This window comes from Musa acuminata, unplaced genomic scaffold (genome assembly GCF_036884655.1).
Source record: "Musa acuminata AAA Group cultivar baxijiao unplaced genomic scaffold, Cavendish_Baxijiao_AAA HiC_scaffold_1137, whole genome shotgun sequence".
Taxonomy (NCBI): Eukaryota; Viridiplantae; Streptophyta; class Magnoliopsida; order Zingiberales; family Musaceae; genus Musa; species Musa acuminata.
In genome coordinates, this window is record NW_027021349.1 from 2,598,356 (window position 1) to 2,622,685 (window position 24,330).

At 35.8% G+C, this 24,330-nt stretch overlaps 1 protein-coding gene across 4 annotated transcripts; it reads right to left on the minus strand.

Moving 5' to 3' along the window:
• On the minus strand, nucleotides 1-4,683 carry LOC135581078 (protein SENSITIVITY TO RED LIGHT REDUCED 1-like). Of its 4 annotated transcripts, XR_010512598.1 has the most exons (3): nucleotides 3,741-4,683; nucleotides 2,140-2,331; nucleotides 1-228 (listed from the first exon to the last, which is right to left on the minus strand). XR_010512598.1 is itself a non-coding variant. In XM_065178808.1 (2 exons), the coding sequence occupies exon 1, from the start codon at nucleotides 4,642-4,644 to the stop codon at nucleotides 3,748-3,750; it is 897 nt and encodes a 298-aa protein (XP_065034880.1). In that variant the 5' UTR covers nucleotides 4,645-4,683; the 3' UTR covers nucleotides 1-228; nucleotides 3,741-3,747. The 4 variants fall into 4 exon arrangements, 3 of the variants coding, with proteins under 3 accessions (XP_065034880.1, XP_065034882.1, XP_065034881.1); XM_065178808.1 differs by lacking the exon at nucleotides 2,140-2,331; XM_065178810.1 differs by lacking the exon at nucleotides 1-228 and having other exon boundaries at nucleotides 2,329-2,457.
• Nucleotides 4,684-24,330: the final 19,647 nt, after the last annotated feature.

The following is a 24,330-nucleotide window of genomic DNA, read 5'->3' on the forward strand; positions in this document are numbered from 1 at the left end:
TAAAAGCTAAAATCTTTTGAAATGAATATGATTTTGAAAGTAATGAGTATTATAATTAAGCATAAAGAAGGTATTGAAGTAATCCTAATTGAGATGCTAAATGGTGAATTCTTATCCCCATCAAATTGACCAATAATAAAAAAAAGATTCAAATTGCATGTCTCTTTCCTGCAGAGAGCATCTAAGTATTATGGAATCCAGGTTTTAGTCATCATGCATCAATTTAACCTGCAAAAATAAATTCCATCTGTTAATGTCAAGCACTTAAACTAGAAAAGAATATTCATAAAGTGAAAAAAAAGTACAATGATTTCCAACTTTACCTGAAATGTTTACACTATAAAAGGACAGTTCATCTCTAGAAATAATAACATATTTGTAAGATCCTAAGAGAGCTTGTGAGTTGCAAGACTGTCCCAATTGATATTGTCACTCAAAACAAAAATCCACAAGAACAAGAAATGTATATAAAGGGGAAATACAAATTATCTTGCTAGCATAATAGCTTCACAAGTTGTCACTTTCTTTAGAAGTTTTCAAAATGCATCTGCAACAAATATTAACAGTCTATTCTCAGAGCTCTTGAATATTTTGAACACATCATTGATGGATGTGAAAGATAATGCAACTAAGAAGGACAAAGATTGTCATAATTAACAGAAAATGTACGTAAAATTAGACAACTATTATTTTTTAAAACACATGCAGGTAATGGAGGACTTAACATACACAAATTCAGGTTCCAATTTTTTGGAAAGCAAATCATCCAACTATGACACCCAAAATTACAGTGCACAGGATGACTCTTAGCTAGTTTCTAACTACAATTAATTGTAAAAGCAACTTGATCAACCACCTGTGTTGGAGAAATTCAATTGATATGTATTGCATTAAGCATTAATTAAAACTAAAGGAGACATTTATTGTTTAAATAGAACAGCTTGAGCTAAAGGGTTTAATAGCTGTAATATATTATACATTCAACAATGTGCTTTGCAAATTGCACCCAAGCTGTTCTTAATTAGCAAATGAACCAAAACCTATAGTTCTAACTGTTGATAATTAATCAACAATAGCATCTCAAATGAGAAAGAAGAATGTTTCAAATACAATGATTACTGTATTTGCTAAATTCAAACAAATGCAAAGGATACTCTTGAATGAAATAAGGACTACATGCTACAGAAAAAAGTTGAAAGTGAAATTAGAAGCTTCAAAGGCCCACCAGATATTTTGGGTCATGATGATTGGATCTTTGGCTAATTGAGCATTTTCAATGAATGTCACTCGTTTTCTCATTGGCTAATTGAGCATACTTTCCATTTTTTCAAGTTTAAGGGTTCTCAGGCTCTTTCTCGATGAATGATCTTGCTTAATCAGTAACCAGAAAAGATGTCTTCATTAGCACAATTTATCATGTTTTTTTTGGGAAAAGCAGACAAGTGGTCCAGCAGTTATATTTAGCTTTGATGGTAATGTGAAAGGATCAATATCATGCTAACCACCAATTTTAGAATTTCTTTTTTTAATTTAGCAAAAGTGTAGAACCTTATCTACTGTGAGTTTTGATGATGATAATGACAATAATGACAATGACGACGTTTACATCTAACAGATTGTTAAATATAGAACTCAACTGAGTTCTGGATAAAATAGAGACTAGAATCCTTAAAAACACTCGGATGTTGAAGCTGTGGTTGATTTTCACCGAATGCCACAAGCAATCTGGCTTGGAGTGAAACTTCAAAATTTAGTTCAGACAATGAGCTACATGAGTGCAAGAAGGAAAAGTCCAAGTTAAATAGAACAGTCCAAACTAAAAATGGGACCAAAATTGGCTTGATTAGTAAACTGCATACACTAAATACACATGGAGCTCACTCTAGTCGACTCAAAACAGCTCTGACCTCCCAGTCCAAAACCAATCATTAAATCATTAATTGTTCTTCTCCAGCACATTCTTCCCATTATAAATTCAAAATAAGGATCAAAGAAACATCTTAATCAAGTTTCAAGGAAAACCTTACTACCAGGAATTGCAAATATAAAGAAAAGAAAGTGACTAATCTTGGGTAAGAAACAAAACAGAAATCAATAAGCAAATAAAAGGCAACTCAACTCCTATAAGAGAACTCACACCTTGAAATAACAGAGAATAGCGGACATAATGTAGAATTCCCCTTGAACAGTATAGTTTTCGAAGGATATATGCTGCCCTCATGGCAAGAAATGGCTTATGCTTTGAGTGAAACATCTCCCATTGGCTGGATTTTCAAGCAATGGTGTGACAAAGCACAACATGGTAGCAAAAGGTTGAAGGGGCAAAAGTAACTGTATGTGAAACAGAAAAGTAGACCATCAGGAAAGTGTGAGACCAAGAAAAAGAGAGACCTCACTATGCTGCTTGGCCTGACACTTGGCTGGATATCAGGTATTGAACAGCCAATCAACCCTTTCCTGCGGTTCAACAGCCACTACGTTTTGAAAAACTTTGCAGTTGAATAAGAAGGGAAAGAAGAATTTCTGCATATAGTGAGGAGTTTTGTATCATTGGAGACAACAATAAAATTTGTATAACACAACATTACAACAAGAAGTAGCATTTTAGAGGTTTAAATGAAAAAAAATCCTTTATGGGCTGTCAGATCTTGTTGTTAACGAAGAACAGCATATTTAGGGCTTCATAGTAACCTGCTGCAACTAAAGAGAACTATGTCATCTGTTTCTAAAACCAACCATAGTCTAAATGTAAACCCCTTGCTTCGATGGCAACTCAGGTGGCATTTGGGATGCTGTTTTCTTAGTTTCAGGGATTTGTAGAACCCTTCATTTTGGGATTTTAAATAAACTAGCAAATTACACAATGAATTCAGATTTCATTTCTTCCAGAGCTTAATTTTATGCGGCTAGTTTTTGTGTGCACTCACTGCTTATTCTTTCTCTATGCCCTTCCATATCTTTTAAAGCCTTTATATAACTTTAAAGATCATTAAGCCTTTATAATTTTATGCATCTAGTTTTCTTATATTTTTTAAAGATCATTAAAGGAAACACACTAGATGTATAGCCATTCCACACCCAATTTTACACTATTGATAAATATACCATCTTTCAAGCAATAAATTAGTAACACCCAATCTCCCAAAGTCATATGGTGGTACACTTAACAAAGGCATCATGTTTGTAATTTCACCCATAGAGCGTGTTGACCATCTAGAATTCGAATTGTCCACAGTGTGGGCTTGACTTGATAAAGAACTACACATTTTTCATGGAATTTATGGGGAATATGAAAGTAGTAAGCAAGAAGGAGAAAGAATTGAAGAGTTTAACGTGATATTGACTGTCTGAGAAAATAGTATGAGATTGTGGTGTATGTAACAATGACAGTACTCTTTGGTAGTCATGGGAAATAGTTTAAACCTGAAATAAAATCAAGTAAAAAGAGTTCCTCAGACACCAGATTAAGGTCCATTAGGAAGAAATGGGATTAAGGTCTATTTACTTGAACTATTCTTCTTTGTAGAAGGGTATCCATCCAATACAATACATAATTACCCTTAATAACAGTAAAGGCTCTAGAGATCCTTTTCTTTTAAGTAGTTTGATGAAAGAACTTCAGCTACTAAAATGATATAGAGAAGCAAATAGTCCATTCAGGCAATAGTATGAGAATCTAATTCTCATTTCTCTCATGTGATTGAATCAAAGTTAGAATTTGGGAGAAGAGAAAAGCTAACCATAAACTCATCTCTTCACGAGATCCATCGGCTTATCATCGTCCAAGTCGAAAAAATGCCAACTTGTATCATGAAAGGCCTTGAAAATCCCATCTTCGTCGTCCTGCTTCCCCTGCGATCCTGCTCCAGCCTCCTCCTCCTCCATCTCCACTTCCGTCACATGCCTTCTCACCAATAGAAGATGCTTCACGGCCGCCTCCACGGATGCGGACCCAGAGCAACTCCCTAACTCCACGAACTGCTCATACGCCGAAAAGCTATTTCCAAGCACCACCATCCGGTTCAGGCTCGACGGCCTCCAATTGGCCTCCAATAGCCCGTCGTAAAGTGCCGCCTCACAGTGCGGCATGTAGAACAGCGTCGGGGCTCTCACCTCTCTCCGCCCCCTCTCATCCACTGGCACCAAGGCGCAATCGAACGCCGTCATTACGGCACACTCCGTGGCGGAAAGGATTGGGTCAAACACTTCAAGATACGGCACTGCGAGGCCGAGGTCCCGACGGAGGAGGATGGCGAGGGCAAGCTGGAGGCGGGAGGGGTCGTAGGATTCAATGCTCCCGACGCCGTAGACCACCATACGAATCTCCAAGGCGGAGGACAACGCCCTGGCCAGACCGTGCTGGACCAGATGGCCGCGCAGACGGAGGAGGAACCTCCGGTAGAACGAGGAACACTCGAGCCTCCGGATCGCGGATTCCATCCTTTGGAGCAGCTTGGATCGACGCTCAAGGTCGACGAAGGAATCGATCGGAATCCATGGGGACGGAGGCGCGATTAGGGTTTCGGGTCCGGGGAGAACGGAGCGCTTCGGTTGCTGCTGCTTGAGAGAGCGGCGACGGCGGCGGGAGACGACGGTCCACGCTTCGGTGGAGTTGGGATTGGGCGACTCATTGCGAGTCGCCATATCTTTGCGACCTTTTCCGCAACGAAATGAAATCCCAAATCAAAATACAACTATTGATCATGAAATTAGAAATAACGTTAAGATAGTAATTATGGTAAGAATTTGTGACCCAGAAAAGTGACCCCAATGGTACGACGTGGCATATCTCCACCAATGAGATGGCGGGAAATTACGCGCGTGCTGCGTTGTGATTCCGTGTGAGGAAGAACCATTACCTTGCTGATCTGCTGCAAGAGAGCATGAACAATTGAAAGATCGGCTTCCTATGTACCAGACGCGTGCCCATCTCATTTAAATCAACGGACGTCTTTTCTTCCTGACCTTCTATAATGAAAAGAGAGTATTTCTCTCTTCTAATAAGAAGTTTCTATCACCGAATCAGAATAAGCTTATAGTTCGATCCGATTGGATTCAAATTGAACTGAAATGATTCATAAAAAAATATATTTTTAAAATTATAAATCAATTAATCGATTAATTGAATTAGATTAATCCATTTTAAATTGGTTCAATTAGGTAGGTCTAAATCGTTTAGGATTTAGGATATCTTATTTTATTCAAACTTAATAAAAAAAAATAGTTCAATTTAATTCGACCCAAAAAAAATAGATAATCTTAAAAGTAAAATATAATAATTTATTAATCAAAATGATAAGGTTCCCTTTATATATAGTGATTTTGATACTTGTACATAATTATAACCTCTAACCAAAAGAAAAATAATCACACTCAATATATCCATAAGTATATACAAATGCTCATAGGTCATCATTTATATTTGGACTAACGTGGGCTCGCACGTGCTCACTATTCAATCACTTGGGTAGGGTACTAATATATTTACATGTAAAATAGAGTTATTTAAGTAAGCATATATCATATCATTTGACTAGTAAGTATAAGTCTTTATAGTTTTATTTAAGTAAGCATATATCATATCATATGTATAAAATTTTAAAATCATTAGTATAAGCTATTTAATGGTAAATACATCATTCTATAACTTATTTAACAAGCATAATCCTAAAACATAGCATATGCAGAATAAAAAGATAAAATTTTATGTCAAAATAATTTAAAATATTTATATGCACATGTAGAAAATATAATAAATTCATAGACTTCTATACCCCATATCATAACATATACGTGCATTCCACATAAGACATCATTGTAATATATATGCATTTCCATATCGTACATTATAGCATATATATACATTGCATGTTGTAACATATTTATGCACTCTCACATCGCACGTCATAACATATATATGCATTGTATGTTGTAACATATTCATGTACTCCCACATTGTACGTCATCATATATGTATGCATACAAGACATCTTTATCATGATTCATATATTTTTCTGCTTACAAAATATATACATTCATATTTAGCTCATGCCTAGCTCTTGATAATCATATCATTTGAAACATACTTTACAAGATGCATTATGTATATGATAATTTAAATGTTCCTACTTTGTAACGAGTTAAACTTATACTTATTAATTTAACTAAAAAATAAATATATCAATGAAAAATTATATTATTTAATGATCAAGTGTGTTAAAGAGTGGTATATCTATCAAATTGAGAGTATAAAGTGATGAGATGCCTTGATTAAAAATTTACCTCTTGAATTATTGATTTATAATAATTTATAATAAAATTTATAAAAAAATATTATTATTTTTAATAAAATAGACTATACTCAACCTAAAAATTCATCAAAATTCTGTCATCACTTTTTTTAACAATTCACTCTATAATCAAATAAACTAGTTCATATCACTCAAACCATTACACAATTTTATGAAAAAAATTTACTTCATTATTTTAGCTAACTAAATGATCTTGAATTATCATGAAATTTTATAGAAAACTAAGAGACATATAAAACTAAATATACACTAATTTTTAGGAATCATTAAGAGGCTATACTATCCTCATAATTCAATTACAAATATAATTTTTATTATGCTAAAATAGAGTTAAGACTATCTAAACTTATAAATCTGTACACAAAAGTTATATTCGTTCAATTTTAAATTTTACATAATCTTCAGAGAATTTTTTAAAGTATATCAAAAGAATAGAACCGAATCCTAGGTCAATTTATCTTGAATAGAATCCCTTATAAGAAAATAAGAGATTCTAAATATCTCATATTGGGACACTCATAATGTTATGCATCAATCTCAAATTAACTTTATGTACACAAAAATTAGGTTTTCCTTACCTCAATTTTGTTAGAGTTAGGGTTTCCAATCTCCCATGAGAAAAACTAAGAGAATAATTGAAGAAGAGAAATAATCATGAATTATCAGGTTTGTCAAGAAGATGAGGCTAAAATAAAATAGAAGTCCTTATGAAGCAACCCCCAAGGTCTAAGGTCCAATCCCATTAGACCTTATTTCAATTTTTTTTACTAATATAATTATAAGATTTTAATAATTTTATTTAAATCTAATTTGGTTTAATATCTTAATATTTTTAGTATAACACTCATCTTTGATTTGTATTTCTATTTAATTTTTTATTACTCCATCTATGCCTAAGTTGCTTATTATCCTCTATATATATAATGTATAAAATTTAAACTTCCTTACTTTAATCATGTTCAAACTCATTTAAGCCTTGAGATTCACTTAAGATCGATTGCAATTCATTTGTTAATTCTAGTCACTATATACATACTTATTATTATAACTTAACCTCACTCACATCCACTATTATGCTTAAGCTTGTTGCGTTGAAAGATAAAACTTTTTTCATAATAAAATATACTTAAAATAAATATTGATTCTTATGCATGCTCAACAAATATGTCATAGAATATTGAGAATAATATTTTTGAAAGTTCATACTTCAACTTTAAAGACAAAAAATATGAGTATGTCATTATCATATTTATGAAGTAAAGACATCATAAATCATATTACTAAGTGAGGGTAATATATACATATTATTTATCCTTCTATTGGCATATTATAGTTCATTTTGAATTATAGTTCAATTTGAATTAGTTTAAGCACCTCTAACCTTATGATATTCTCTTCCTAAAAAATATTTTTTAGTCATAATAATTGAATGTTTAATTACATTTAGGCATTTTAAATTATTAGCTCATCATAAAATAAATTTTAAGATATTAGCTATTACAACTTTAGTAATTTTAATCTAAATATCTTAATCATTAGAATATCTTCTTTCATTTGATACTTACCAATCTCATTGGGTGGTGTTCGATACTTATGAATCTTGTTGAGTGGTGTTTATGTATAAATTTATGGTAATTTAAATTTTTATTTAAATTATTTTATTTTGGTAAAAGATAATGATGAATTATGTGTTAAACAAAATCCTAATCACACAATGTAATTTTCAAATGGAAATTAGTTTCAAAAATATTATTCTTAGTGTTATAAGAAATATTTATTGAGTATGTATAAGCATTAATATTTACTTTAAATATAGTATAAAAAGCTAAAGTATGTTAGCAAACTTGAATATGAGATAAAGTTATAATAATAAGCATATATATAATAACTAGAAGTGATAGTTGAATTTTAATCAGCCTTAAGTGAATCTCAAGGCTTGAATGAGTTTGACCACGATTAACATAAGAAAGTTTAAGTTTTAAACATTATGTATGTGAAGGATCATAAGCTACTTAGGCTCGGATGAAGTGTTATATTAAGTATTGAGATATATAATTAAGCTTAAAAGATGAGTTTAGACAAAAAAGCTTGAAATGAGACATAATGAGATTGAGTCCTAGACCTCAAGGCAAAGTTTGACCACGATTGTTATGTAGTTCCTTGCCAAATGTCATAATTTTTTATACCGAAAACATAACTATTTGCTTTAAAATATTCACATATATAATATTTTTCACATTCGAGGCAAGTGGATCATTTCGCTTGAGGTGATTGTCCTTAACCTGGGCACAATTTTTATAATCACCGATAATTTCTCTATTAACATAAATTAATTACTATAAATGATATATTACTTTATTATTAACTTCTATATTTGTGTATTATAATTAAGGAAATAATTAAATTTGGTTTCCTTAATCACATGAATAAGTTAGGAATTCTACTAATCAATTAAATTATTAATTGATTTATTTCCTAATAAGTGATTTGATATTTAGGAAGTAAATAGTTTAAATTCCATTTTTGTGTATGAACTATAAAAAAATAATATTATATTACCTTTTTGTGTGTGAAAGTAAATGTAAAATAAATTAAAAATAAAAATTAAATTATTACTTACCTTTTGGGGAGATCTCATCTTCTCCTATATAAAGGGACTACTCATCCCTCATTCTCTACTAAGCCTAACAATAGGAGGATTGAGGAAATGACTTTCAAGGGAGATGATATCAAGGAAGGGATAATTTTATAATGAAAGATGATGTTTTAATTTTGAAATTTCATGATTTATAAATAATAATAATTGATTTGTGATGTTAGACTGATTATTTGATTTGTATTGATCTTTTAAGCTTAAGTAAATTTTAATATTGATTTAATTATTAAAATTCTTATTTAGTATAATAGTTCTAATTTATTTAATTAGTTATATCTATGTTTCAAGAATTATGTGTAAATTTCTGTAATGTAATTAGTTTTAAATTTTAGATCATGAATTTAAAATTTTAATTAATATATTTGAGTAATTTTTTAATAATTTTAAATATTGAAATCTAATTCGATAAGAGGAGTCTAATTGGGGTCTGACTTGAGTCAAGTTGATCGATCAGATCGAATCGACTCAGACCATGTGGTCATGTACAACCTAGCTTATGTGACTAAGTACAACCTAGCCCATGTGGTCAAGTATGACCCAACCCATGTGGCTAGGTACGATCTAATTCATATGGCCATGTATGACCTAGGCCATGCGGTAAGGTACGACCCAATCATGTGGTTAGGCATGGGCCAGCTCATGTGATTAGGTACAATCTAGTCCATGTGGTCATGTATAACCCAACTCATATGGTAAGGTACGACCCAACTATATGGCTAAGCATGGACCAGCTTATGCGGCTAGGTACAACTTAGTCTAGGTGGTCAGATACGACCCCAACTTATGTGTCTAGAATCAATTCGTAAGCCAAGCATGGCCTAGTTCAATGGTAAGGTCCAGCCCAACTTATAAGTGAGGCTTAGCCTAGTCCATGAAGTTAAGCCTGCCCAGCTACGCGATTGGCATTAGACATATCGTCGCTCCTTTTATATAGGCCGTCGTACCTCAACTCAACCTAGTATTTGGAATAGGTATATGCAGTGTATATGACCCATCCAAGACTCAGGTGGGTTGGTTAGGTTTGGGTTAGCATTGTATGACATAGTCCAATTTCCTCCCTCTCAATTGGTTTGAGCTCATTAATTGACTAAATCAAACAGGTTTGATCAGTTAAAACCGGTTTAGGGTGATTCTAGACTAACTCGACTTGTTCAAACCTATTTGACCTAATCGAGATCAATCAAATCTAAATTAGACTAGTCTAGGGTGATTCTAGACTGGTTCTATAAAGATTTGATGTTGGTTCTATTAGATCATAATCGAATTGAGTTTGGTTTACGTCAATTGAGCTATTCCAATTAGGGTTTTGATTGATTGAGAACTATTAAGATATTGATATTTAATTCTTTTATGATTTGATGAATTTAAAGGTTTTATTTGAAGGCATCGTTTAAAAATAATTATTGGTTTTCTATGTTTATGATATTGATATGATAAGTATCATATAGTAGATGTGACTAGACTAGTAGTTCACATTGGGAGTGCAACTTGTGAAAGGAGTTACGGGCACATCATAGTACGAAGCCACCAATGAACATAGTCTAGTAGATTTACATCAAGTATGGTCTCTCATAATATTTAATCATATTGATTTCTTAATGTATGCATGAGTGATTGAATGAGTGTAAATAAATGATCATGGATGTTTATGTATCTCTACCGAGGGCAGGTATGGCGATTCCCTTCGGGGATTAGCGGGCCATCAGACGTAATGGTTAGACGGTTCTTCCATCCGCTGTTGGGAGGAATCCATCCCGTGGAATATGCCTCTCCATCCGCTATTGGGAGAGTGCACCATTGGGTGATGTACGCCTTTGTTATTATGTATGTGTTGCATGTGACTGATGCATGATTTTGTTTATTATGTAAGAAATTATCATCATTTTTCTGATGCATAAGTTTTATGATGAATAGATATATTTTCATATTGAATTATTGATATTTATTTATATTTCATGAATATTGAAGATTGTTTTTATGATTTTTCTAAGGTTCCTACCAGCATGTGTGGTTGCTAATATATTTTTATTTTATATTTATTTTCAGAGTAATCTACTATTGTATAATAGATCTGAAACTTGGGTGGAAGAGACTTGTGACCCTATGAAGAAGATGTCATTTTTCTAGCTAATAGAATATTTACTACTATAAAGACAATGATTTGCATTCAAAGACGAATAAAAAGAAAATGAGAGAGTTTATTATGTAAATTATGGATAATAAATTACTGATTTATTATTCTTTTTATAAATTCGGGATGTGAGAATTTTCTTTTGTTACTTATGGGGGTATATTGCTTAAAATAATATTCTTCCTTAGTATATTATGGCTATGATACATATGTTGAGCTTCAAAAATTCTTTACTCAGCCTCCTCTACCTCGAAGGTCTTTTCTGCAACTAAGGAATATGTAATATCTAGGGCATTTATTATCATCTTTATATCTCAATAAAATTTTAATCTAAATCCTTAAAGAAATTGATCCATACTCAAAAGTATTAGTGATAATCATATGGGATATAAATCAGGATATCCCTTCAAACTTTCTAATGTAATTCATCATCGATTGGTCTTCTTGTTTGAAGTTAATAAATTTTATTATTTTGACTTATCGATGGGTCACATTGAAATACTTTTGGTAAAAAAATCTCTTTGGATCTTTCTTAGGTCATTTGTTCAGCATTTATAGTCTCCCTTCTTGCATCCCACTAGTGACGAATATCTTTTCACAATATATAGATTGCACAAATAACCTTATATTTATCTAGAATCCTTATATACCCAAATATTCCCTTAATATTTCTCATCCACTTCTCAGCTCTGTATCACCTTCAAAGATTAGTGGATTATTCTTTTAAAACCTCTCACTTGTCATTCTACAACATTATGTCCTTAAGTTGTTACTGACACGGCCTCTTGTCCTCAGGCTAATAAATGCTTCAGTTGTCTAGATTATCTCTCCACCAACTCTATTAGTCTATTAATTATCACATCTCTTTGGTATCTTTATGTGAATACCTCTTACTATTGGGAGTCTCCTCGTGAATATTATTAGAACTACTAGCTTGCTTGTCCTTTGGTTATCATGATATGTTCTTGATTAATCCTAAGCTATTCATAACATAACTATCAAATATAAGAGCATTAAATAATAATAAAAATATCAATACAATTCAATAATTAAAACTTATAGCATAGTTAGTAGTGCTTCCTATACTTTTGCGTATAGAGATAGTCTACAAAACTCATATTCTAAGCTTTAGTACTACAATACCCTACTCATAGTTCTATTCTCACCCTACATGCATGACTAAAGTAGAATACTATATTTCAATTTTCCTTACTACTATTAATAGAAGTAAAATGAAAAGTAGATAATCTTAAAATTAAAACATGCTAATTTACTAAACAAAATAATAGGATTTCCCCTTTATATTGTTTTTTTAAACCTATGCATAACCTTAATCTCTTAAAAACACACACACACACATACATATCATGTCCAAAATATATATATATAAAATGCCCACTAGCCATCGTTCATATTTGCGCTGGTATAAGCTTGCATCGACTCTCTTCCCTATCTAATCACTTGGATATGATGCTAATATCCTTACCTATAAAATAATGTCTATAGTGAGTAATCATTTAGTAAGTATATGCATTTATAGCCTTATTCTGGTGAGCATGCATCATGTCATATATATAATGTTTCAAAATCATTGACATAAGATATTTAATAATAAACCTCTCATCTTATGACTTCTTTAGCAAGCATAATCATACTATATAGTATATGCAAAATGAAAAGAAAAAAATTATATCGAAGTAAGTCAAATGGATATGCACATGTAGGAAACATAGCAAATTTAAAGACTTCTATACCACATATCATAACATACGTGCACTCCTACACCATACGTCATCGTAATATATATATGCACTCCTAAATTGTACGTCATAATATATATGTACATTATCACACCGCACATTATAATACATAAGTGCACTCTCACACCGTCTCACACCGTAAGTCATAATATATGCATACACTTTCACACAGCACTGTCATGAACGGTCGTTGCGCACTCGTAACAACTTTATTCAACGAATTGTTCGTCGCTTTTGCATGCTTGAATAGAGACATGGCAGCTTGTTTTTCCTTGGTTTTATGTGTTTTTACTTGTAAAAATATATGTTTGAACAAGTTGCAGTGCATAGTGCGACTGCTCACCGCGTCGGGTTAAAAAGCCTTAAAATGGCTCTATTTTCGTGTGCTGCGGGCTGTTTTCTATAGCCCGCTATAGCGTACGAAATGTTAGCCATTTCAGCATTCTAGAAACCCCTGAGTGGCACAGGGCTAGATGGGGCTTTGGTATATTATCGGGCGTTAAAAAATCTTCACAAGTTTGCACATTGACTTGACGGGAACTTGCCTTCGCGCCCAGCACCCGGTGAGCAGTTGTTTGTGGACTTGCAATTGTTCGTTCTACCTTCTAAAGTCCTTGTTTTTCTCATTTCTCTCTTTTCTCTAATGCACACAAGGTGTTCACTGAATTACTTATAAAGCTTCCCTCTTCGCGAGACGTGGAGACTTGTTCGTCGCTCGTTCTTCGAACTAATCAGCTTTCTCTTTTACAGGTCCTTCGAGACCTGAGTGAGGTTGCAAACTGGCTGACCTTTGCGGATATATATCGTAAGGGCGCGTCAAGACTTAGGCAATCCTAGCTAAGTCTAAGAAGTTGGCGCAAGGGTGCTTCGCGACTTAGACAACTCAAGCTAAGTTTGCGTCTTGGCCGTAAGGATGTCTCATGACTTAGACAATTCTAGCTAAGTCCGTGACATTGTGGTCTCAGAGCGGGCAAGAAATTTGAGCAAGCAGTAAAAGAACTTCATAATTTTGCTATAAGAAAGCATCATGGCGAATCAAGCAAGGTGGGGCAAGCCGAACCTTTGCCCCAAGCAACCGTAGGTGGGCTACAAGTGCAAACTCGCTCTCATGTCGTTGGAGCTGCTTTGGAGGATCCTGGCAATGAACATGATGAGTGAGAAATTGGTTACTCTCTGCGAGTGGAGGAGGCACAATATATGTTAGGAAAAGAGTTGGCACTAAAAGGGGAGGGTGAATTAGTGTAGCGGTAAAATTACGTCGGTTCAAAAAACCTTCGTACGATAAAAATCGATTTTGACGAAAATCATTTCGGAGAGAGGTTAACTTGAAAGTATTTTCATAAAGATAGCTTGAAAGCGTATGAAAGATGCATAGTGGATGTAAAGAAAGTTAACAGATTTGTAGTAAAGTAAATTGCTCAAATATAGAAATGTAAACCAGAGAAGAACACGCCGATTTTATAGTGGTTCGGTCATCGTGACCTACATCCACTCCACCGATTCCTCTTTCGTCGAGGCCACCGGCATCCACTATCGATCTTTCTTTATAGATGAAGATCAACCTCCTTCTTATAGCTCTTTCTCCTTTTACTAGGTTTAGGAGATAACCCTTACACCCCCACTCACTCCTCTCTCAAACTATTCTAACACTTAGAACTTTGAGAGGAGTTTCACATAAGATTACAACAAAGTTTCTTTCCTTTTTACTCTCAACACTTGTGCAAGTTAACCAGGGATGAGAGGGGTATTTATAGGCTTCAAGTTGATTCAAACTTGGAGCCTAAAATAGTCTCATCCCAGGTTTCCTGGGTACTGGTGGTACCACCGCTGTTCCTGGGCGATACTACCGTCGCAGGATCTGCTATTGGGTGGTACCACCGCTGGCAGCATTGTTGCCGGTGGTACCACTGCCCAGATTTCCTGGGGTGATGTTCCCCAAGCGGTGCCACCGTCGGCCAGGCTTTTAGCACCCTGATTTGGCTTTGAGTCTGGCCCAAACTAGCCTAACTTTGGGCCCAGTTGGCCCCTAATAGAGTTGATGGGATTATCTCATAATCCCAACTCTAATTATGTGCTAACTACAATTCCTAAGACATAATCTAAGTAAGATAAGTCTGGTTTCTTCCGACGAACTTCCGATGATCTCTCGGTAATGTTCCGGCGGACTCCCAGCAAGCTCTTGGACTTCACGACGATCTTCTTGGCAAGTTTTGATGAGCTTCTTTGGCAAGCTCTTGGACTTCTCGATTGGTTCCGGTAAAACTTCCGATGAACGTCCGAACTTCTGACGAACTCTCAAACTCCCAATGAAATCACGTTCTTGACTCCGGGACTTCATTTTGCTTTATGCCTTGCTATCGTAGTTAATCCTACACACACAAAAACACACTTCGATCTAGACAATTATTACTAAGCATAAATCTGTTGAATCTCAGATTTTGATGATGAAAACTAATTGATTGTGTTTAGATGTTTAACTGTATTTTGAGTGATGCAGGTCTACTCGATCAGGATTAGACAATTAACGCAGGAGGAATTGACGTTGCGTCGGAGGAGATCACGTCAGGATATTGGATGGCAGAAGGCTTCGGGCGTCGGGCATCGGGCCAAGGAGAGCGAAATTGCGCCAAGGATATCGGGGTTGCGGAGGTCAACCGCCGATTGGGCAACAAGCCGCAAGTGAGGACGATGCACCGAAGAATCGGACGAAGCGCCAACCAATGACGTGCCGGGCAACAGAATGTCAATTTGCGTTATAATAATTGTCTAGATCGGAGTAGAGTGTTTGCTTGTGTGTGCAGGATTAACTATGATAACCAGAAAACACAAAGCGAGAATACCGGAGTCGAGCTCGATGGACGTTTAAGAGACCGAAGAATCATCGGAGATGCTGCCGGAACCATCCGAGAAGAAATCGGGAACGTGTCGGAAGTTCGCCGAAGAAATCGTCGGAGGCTCGCGGAGATCACCGAGAAGGCTCGGCTACTCGTTAAAAGTCATCACAAAGATTGGGAGCTTGCAGGGAGTCCGTCGGAAGAAGTTCGTCGGAAAGCTCGCCGGAACAAGACTCGACGTTCGCGGTTGAAAATTTGCTTAGGATGTGTTTTGGTTATGTAGTCCACTTGTAATTAGGATTAGGATTAAGAGATAATCCTATATCCTGGTTAGGGGCCAACTGGGCCCAAAGTCAGAGTTGGTTTAGGCTAAAAATTAAGCTAAACCAGCGAACTAGAGAGCCAAGATTGAAGCCCAACTAGTGGCTGAAAACACTGTAGTTAGGCTGAAAACACTGTAGGCGGTGGCACCGCCTGGATGGGCGGTGGCACCGCCTAGCACCCGAGTGCTGGGCGGTGACACCTCCTGGCTGGGCGGTGGCACCGCCCAGCACCCGAGCGCTGGGCGGTGGCACCGCCTGGTTGGGCGGTGGCACCTCCAGCACCGGAAACCCTAAGAAAATTCAAATTTTGGAGCCCAAAATTTGAATCCTCTTGAGGCCTATAAATACCCCTCTAATCTCAGCTGAGGTTACAACTTTTTGGAGCAGCAAGTGTTTGAGAGAAAGGCCTTAGAAAAGTGTTAGCTTGTCTTGTTTTCAATTTGCTAGTGTTCACCTCCTTCATTCTTGCTAAAAATTTGTAAGAGAGTGAACTGCTTGTAAAGAGTTGTAAGAGGGGTGTTTACCCTTCCATTTCAAGAGACTTGCTAGTGGAAGGTGGGAGCCTCATCGAAGAGGGGCCTCGCAAGTGGAGTAGGTCATTTGACCGAACCACTCTAAAAATCGGCGTAATCTCTGGTTTGCTTTTTATTATTGTCATTTACATTACTGTAAATCTTCTTACTGCTTTAGTTCCTTATTACTCTTGCTGCGCAACTTTAAGAATACACCTTCAAATTAAATTTCTCAAGTTTCGTTCTTAACGTACGAAAGATTTTATTAAAATCGAAGTTTTAATCCGCTGCACTAATTCACCCCCCCCTCTTAGTGCCGCTCCGATCCTAACAATTGGTATCAGAGCCACGGTTTTCTACTTTGGTTTAACACCCAAATAGAAATGGCTCTTTATGGCTTTCAAGAGGGTCATTCTCTCATTCGTCCTCCCTTTTTCAATGGGACGGACTACACTTATTGGAAAACTCGAATGAGAGTTTTCTTACTTTCTTTGGATTTGAATTTATGGCACATAGTTGAAAATGGATTTGAAATGCCTTCTCTTCCAATGAACCATTGGAATGATTTGGAGAAGAAGATGTTTTCTTTAAACGCAAAGGCTATGAATGCCTTATTTTGCGCTTTGGACAAAAATGAGTTCAATCGGGTTTCTTTGTGCGAAACGGCTTTCGACATATGGCACACTCTTGAAATCACACACGAAGGCACTTCTAGAGTTAAAGATTCGAAAATCAACATTTTAATGCATAATTTCGAGCTTTTTCAAATGAAGCCGAGCGAAACCATTGTTGACATGTACACCCGTTTCACGGATGTCGTCAATGGTTTACAAGCTCTTGGCAAATGTTTCTCGAATTTTGAACTTGTTAGTAAAGTTTTACGATCACTTTCTAAAGCTTGGGAATCAAAAGTAACGGCAATACAAGAAACAAAAGATTTAAATACTTTTCCACTTAAAGAACTTATCGGCTCATTAATGACATATGAAATGGTGTGCAATGCACATGATGAACACAATGAACACTTGAACCACCTTCCAAAGAACAGGAAGGATTTGGAACCTTGGACAAATGAATACCACTTGAGCGATGACTCAAGTGATGAGGACAATGATGAACTTGAACTTCGAACACCAACTCTTAATAAGTTCATTAAACAAAAATCTAAAATAAACAATGAACTTGAATGGATGAAGAGGCCAAAGAAAAGGAAGGCACCCAAGGATGAATCAAGAACTTCCAAAGGTGAAACGGCGAATTGGGCTTTGACGGGTTTCGACTACAAGGTAAGTAACTCAACTCTCTTTAATTATTTTGAAATTACTTGATGTTTTCCATGATGCATTTTCTCTTTTCTTTTGAATAATTATCTTTCTTGAAAATTGCTTGTGTTATGTTAATACAATAAAATGTTAGATATAAATATAATGCTTATACACCTAGTAAGATGAATCTTATATATGTGCTTGAGAAGTAAGAATTTGTATTTTGACGATTTCCATATTGAATTTCAATGACGATGTATGACTTTTGAATGGAAGGTTTGATGATTTTTTTTATGAACCTTATCTTTGGTTTTCAAACATGATGTATAGTTTTGACATAAGAACAAAAATTTGAAGCATACTAATATAAAGTCAATCATATAAAGTAAAACTAAAGAAATTTTTAAATATCTATAAGAATCATTCAAAATTATGTTCAATAAAACCTTACTTAATGTTGTAATGAAATTATTGAAAGTTTTGATGCTATGATTTGATGATTTTATGCATGAGATTGTAAAGTTATACATGATGATTTTTATGATTTATTGGTCTTGATGGTTTTTATGACAAAATTCATTTTTCGATCCTAAATGTTGACGCACATTTTTATCTAGCATAAATGACATGAATTTAAATAACTAAAAAGAGAAAAGAATTGTTCTTGAAAATTATTTTTCTCTATCTTGTTGATTTATATGAATCCCTTGAAAATGATTTTGGTTTGATGATTTGAATTAGAAATGAGTTATATCAAAATCATGATATTGATTTGACAAATTGAATGAGTTGAAAACAAATGATGATTTTCCTCTTGAATACAACTTGTAATAGTTTTATATATATATTATCATCTTGATTTCTCGATATTCGATACATGAAATTTTGCCATAAATCAAAATTCTTTCATGATGTGATTCTTCTTGGCATTCACTAAAAATGATACATTCAAATTAACCTACTCTACTTGACATTTTGATAATTTATGACTTGAATATCATGTACAATATGCTCATAATGATGATTGAGTTATGTATGAAAAATGGAAGATATAGTTTTGAAATTTTGCATGTTCGAATTTGAAAATATGATGATGCATAATGATTAAATTGTGCAATGAAAATATTAAACATTTTGAAACCATGTTTTATTGTCATGCATAATGATCATGCTTAATAAATTTTAAAATTATACATGATGAATCTTGCGATTTATGGATTATTGATTTTTACTATAATGGAAGTGCCTTATTGATCTTTGTTGTAATAAATCTTACACTTTTGGTTTTAAACATGATACATGTTTTTATTTGGCATAAATGAAATAAAATCATATGAATTGAAACAACTAAAAATAGAAAAATATTTTTTCCTTGAAAATTTAATTTTCTCTATCTTATTGATCTTGATGATTATTATGATAAATCTATGTATACCATTTTGAATCTCTTGAAAGTAATGTTGAGATTTTGATGAATTTGATGATTTGAATTTGAATGAGGTTGTATTTAAATTATGATCTTGATTTCTTGGATTTACTACTTGAGATTCTTTTTTAATCACAATCTCTTCTTTGTACACCTACAATTTTTGATATTTATAAAAGGAAGAGATTTGATAAAATGAATCATGTCTTTTAGTATTCAAATGGTCTTATCTTTGATGATATGATTTCTTTATATCTATGACATAAATGCCTTGAAATGATTGAAATATTTTACACAAATGTTATGCTCTTCCCTACTTCTTTCTTGTTTTCAATGATAAAACGGGGAGAAGTTTTGATCATGCATGGTAGGATATAATTTGACAAAATTTATACCATCATTAAACATTTATGATTTACAATGATGCATGCAATACTTGTGCTTTCTAATTTTGATGTTATGTATTGCATATGATGTATTGCATATGATGTAAATCATGATTTAAAATGCTATGAGTTGTTGCTAAAATGATAAATGTTGATTTAATGTTTTGTATCATGAATGCTCTAAATGATGATTGTTTGGTACCATGAGCAAAATATTGATAAATAGTTAAAAATTTTAGTATCATGTATGATATCCTCATAATGTCGATCGATTTATTCAATATCGTGCATGAATGAAATATAAGGTTTTCGAAAATATGCATGTAATACTTCAACTTATGATAATGATGCATGCAATGATAAAATATTCATGATGAAAAATTGTATTGACATTCATAACTTGATTATTCATCCTTTGTCATGATTTTGAAATCGTTGTAAAAGGAAAAAGAACAACAAAATTGTATTCTTCTTTTCTTTTTGACAATGACAAAGGGGGAGAAATATTGCTCGCTCAAGATGCAAAATTTGAAAACTTACACATTGCAAAAGAAGCAAAACTTGCAACTTGCACATTGCAATAAGAAGCAAGAATCATGAGCTTACACAAGAAAGCTATCTTGTATTTGCTTTCGTAATTTTTTTTTGCTAGCTTGTATGTAGTAAAACTTGCATAGTGTAAAAACTGCTAGCTAGTAGTCTAAAGAGAAGCAATCAATAGCTATCTCAAGAAGACCAAGCATGTTAAACTTACACATCTTTAATCGTTAGATTGCATGATGATAAAACTTGATATTATGTTTTTCATGCAATAAGTTGAACCCATATAACAAACACTTGATTGTGGTACTTCTCCTTTTTGTTGATGACAAAGGGGGAGAAGTATGTTGATGACATGACATATGATGCATAAGCTTTATGCATATGTTCGTGATGATGTGTTGCAAGTATTCATGATGAATATTGCAATGACTTGAATTCTGTTTGAATTCAAGGTTCTATCAATATGGCATATTGATAGGGGGAGTTTGTTTAAACTCCGGGAGTTAAGGTTAACTCCGTTAGTCATCAATTAGTTGTCATCATCAAAAAGGGGGAGATTGTTGAATCTCAGATTTTGATGATGAAAACTAATTGATTGTGTTTAGATGTTTAACTGTATTTTGAGTGATGCAGGTCTACTCGATCAGGATTAGACAATTAACGCAGGAGGAATTGACGTTGCGTCGGAGGAGATCACGTCAGGATATTGGATGGCAGAAGGCTTCGGGCGTCGGGCATCGGGCCAAGGAGAGCGAAATTGCGCCAAGGATATCGGGGTTGCGGAGGTCAACCGCCGATTGGGCAACAAGCCGCAAGTGAGGACGATGCACCGAAGAATCGGACGAAGCGCCAACCAATGACGTGCCGGGCAACAGAATGTCAATTTGCGTTATAATAATTGTCTAGATCGGAGTAGAGTGTTTGCTTGTGTGTGCAGGATTAACTATGATAACCAGAAAACACAAAGCGAGAATACCGGAGTCGAGCTCGATGGACGTTTAAGAGACCGAAGAATCATCGGAGATGCTGCCGGAACCATCCGAGAAGAAATCGGGAACGTGTCGGAAGTTCGCCGAAGAAATCGTCGGAGGCTCGCGGAGATCACCGAGAAGGCTCGGCTACTCGTTAAAAGTCATCACAAAGATTGGGAGCTTGCAGGGAGTCCGTCGGAAGAAGTTCGTCGGAAAGCTCGCCGGAACAAGACTCGACGTTCGCGGTTGAAAATTTGCTTAGGATGTGTTTTGGTTATGTAGTCCACTTGTAATTAGGATTAGGATTAAGAGATAATCCTATATCCTGGTTAGGGGCCAACTGGGCCCAAAGTCAGAGTTGGTTTAGGCTAAAAATTAAGCTAAACCAGCGAACTAGAGAGCCAAGATTGAAGCCCAACTAGTGGCTGAAAACACTGTAGTTAGGCTGAAAACACTGTAGGCGGTGGCACCGCCTGGATGGGCGGTGGCACCGCCTAGCACCCGAGTGCTGGGCGGTGACACCTCCTGGCTGGGCGGTGGCACCGCCCAGCACCCGAGCGCTGGGCGGTGGCACCGCCTGGTTGGGCGGTGGCACCTCCAGCACCGGAAACCCTAAGAAAATTCAAATTTTGGAGCCCAAAATTTGAATCCTCTTGAGGCCTATAAATACCCCTCTAATCTCAGCTGAGGTTACAACTTTTTGGAGCAGCAAGTGTTTGAGAGAAAGGCCTTAGAAAAGTGTTAGCTTGTCTTGTTTTCAATTTGCTAGTGTTCACCTCCTTCATTCTTGCTAAAAATTTGTAAGAGAGTGAACTGCTTGTAAAGAGTTGTAAGAGGGGTGTTTACCCTTCCATTTCAAGAGACTTGCTAGTGGAAGGTGGGAGCCTCATCGAAGAGGGGCCTCGCAAGTGGAGTAGGTCATTTGACCGAACCACTCTAAAAATCGGCGTAATCTCTGGTTTGCTTTTTATTATTGTCATTTACATTACTGCAAATCTTCTTACTGCTTTAGTTCCTTATTACTCTTGCTGCGCAACTTTAAGAATACACCTTCAAATTAAATTTCTCAAGTTTCGTTCTTAACGTACGAAAGATTTTATTAAAATCGAAGTTTTAATCCGCTGCACTAATTCACCCCCCCCTCTTAGTGCCGCTCCGATCCTAACAAAATCATGTCGTCCGGTATGTCATTAGTTCATCAATGCTTTGTCCGATTCTTCGACGCATCGTACTCTCTTGTGGCCTATTGCCCAATTGGCCAGTTGACCTCGCAACTCCGATATCCTTGGTGCAATATCCACTCTTCTTGGCCCGATGCCCGAATCCATGGCTCGAAGCCTTCTATCGATATGTCGACTGATCCTTCGGCCCGACGTCCAATCTTCTGATACGTTTTCCTCTAGCCCAACATGATTCTTCCTGCTTTAATTGTCTCTCTTTGATCGAAGTATCCTGCATCACTCAAAATGCAGATTAAATTATAAACACTTATCAATTGGTTTCATTATCAAAATCTGAGATTCAACAATCTAGAGCGCTAACCGGGAAGAAGAGCCATAAGGAGAGACTCACAACAGCGGAAACCCGCTTGGATGTTTTTGAAACGAGCTTGGAGAAACTCTACCAAGGCCAACGAAGGCTTCTTGGGGTAGAGAGCTCGCAAGAAGAAGTTGAATCCCGAATCGATAAGGTTAAGGTCCTAATCGATCGATTAATGGATGATACTAAAGACTCCATGCAACATTTGCACGAAATCATGGCGAAACTCACTTCTAAAGTGATAGCACTCACAAGGGTACTAAATGCGGGAGGGAGCAACACCCGTGTTGCAGCGCCACAAAATCTAAGGGTACCTGAGCCTCATTGCTATGGAGGTGCCAGGGATGAAAAAGAGCTTGAAAATTTCTTGTTTGACATGGAACAGTACTTTCGAGTTACAAGGCCTGATTATAAAGATACTAAAGTTTCAATAGCAACCATATATCTGAACAGGGATACAAAACTTTGGTGGCGAACCCATTATGAGAATATCCAACAAGGTCGGTGTCGGGTGGACACATGGGAGGACTTAAAGCGGGAGTTGAGAACTCACTTTCTACCTGAGAACATAGAGTTCATCGCAAGGAGGAAACTAAGACAACCCTGCCAAAGTACTTCCATTCGAGACTACGTGAAGCAATTTTCTACACTAATGCTAGACATACAGGACATGTCCAAAAAGGATAAGCTATTCAACTTCCTCGATGGTTTGAAGCCTTGGGCTCAACAAGAACTGCATCGAAGGAATGTCACCGATGTGATCGGGGTAATTACTACCGCAGAAAGGCTCACCGACTTTGTTTTCTCTGAGGATCTGGGAAAAAGGAAGCAATCTTCAGGAAATCATCCTCCAAAATATTCTCGAGGGAAGGAGCCCGGGGGCGAACAAAGGAAGAAGAGTTCCCATAAAGGGCCAAGCTCAAAAGGCAAGGCCCCGAAGATTGGCGGATTCTTCTTGTGCGGAGGGCCGCACATGGTGAGGGAGTGCCCATAGAAACAGACACTTAATACTTTAATAGGTTTCATCCACCCTCCAAATCAGATAAGGGCAAAGCCGTCGCCCTTAGTTCAAGCAGTTTAGAATCTAGCAGCGACGATGAGGAGTTGCAAGATCCTCAAATGGGAGCAATACCTTTGTGTAATGTATTGCGGGGACAAGTGGGGGAGAACATGAATGCAAAGCCATTAAAAGTAGGGAGTAGCGAGTTGATGTATGTGAACATTAAGCTCAATGGCCAAACAACCCATGTAATGGTAGATACAAGTGCTACCCATAACTTTATTGCCAATCGAGAAGCAAAGCGACTTGGGCTAATCTTGGAGAAGAACCCAAGTCGAATGAAGGTGGTGAACTCAGAGGCCAAGTGAATCTCCGAGTTGGCAAAGAGAGTTTCCATCAAGATCGGAATGTGGAGCGGGAGTACTAACATGATGGCGGTGCCATTGGACGACTTTCAAGTGATTCTTGGAATAGAATTCATACATGCAACGAAGTTGGTGTCAATGTCGTTCCTAAACTCCCTATGTATGATGGGAGGTGACGACCCCTGTGTGGTTCCTGTCTCTCGGAGAGAAACTAGGAAACCCTAATAGATATTAGCATGACAACTAAAGAAAGGGGTACAAAAATATAAATTAACATTCGTGGTTGCTATGAAACTAGAGCTACTCGA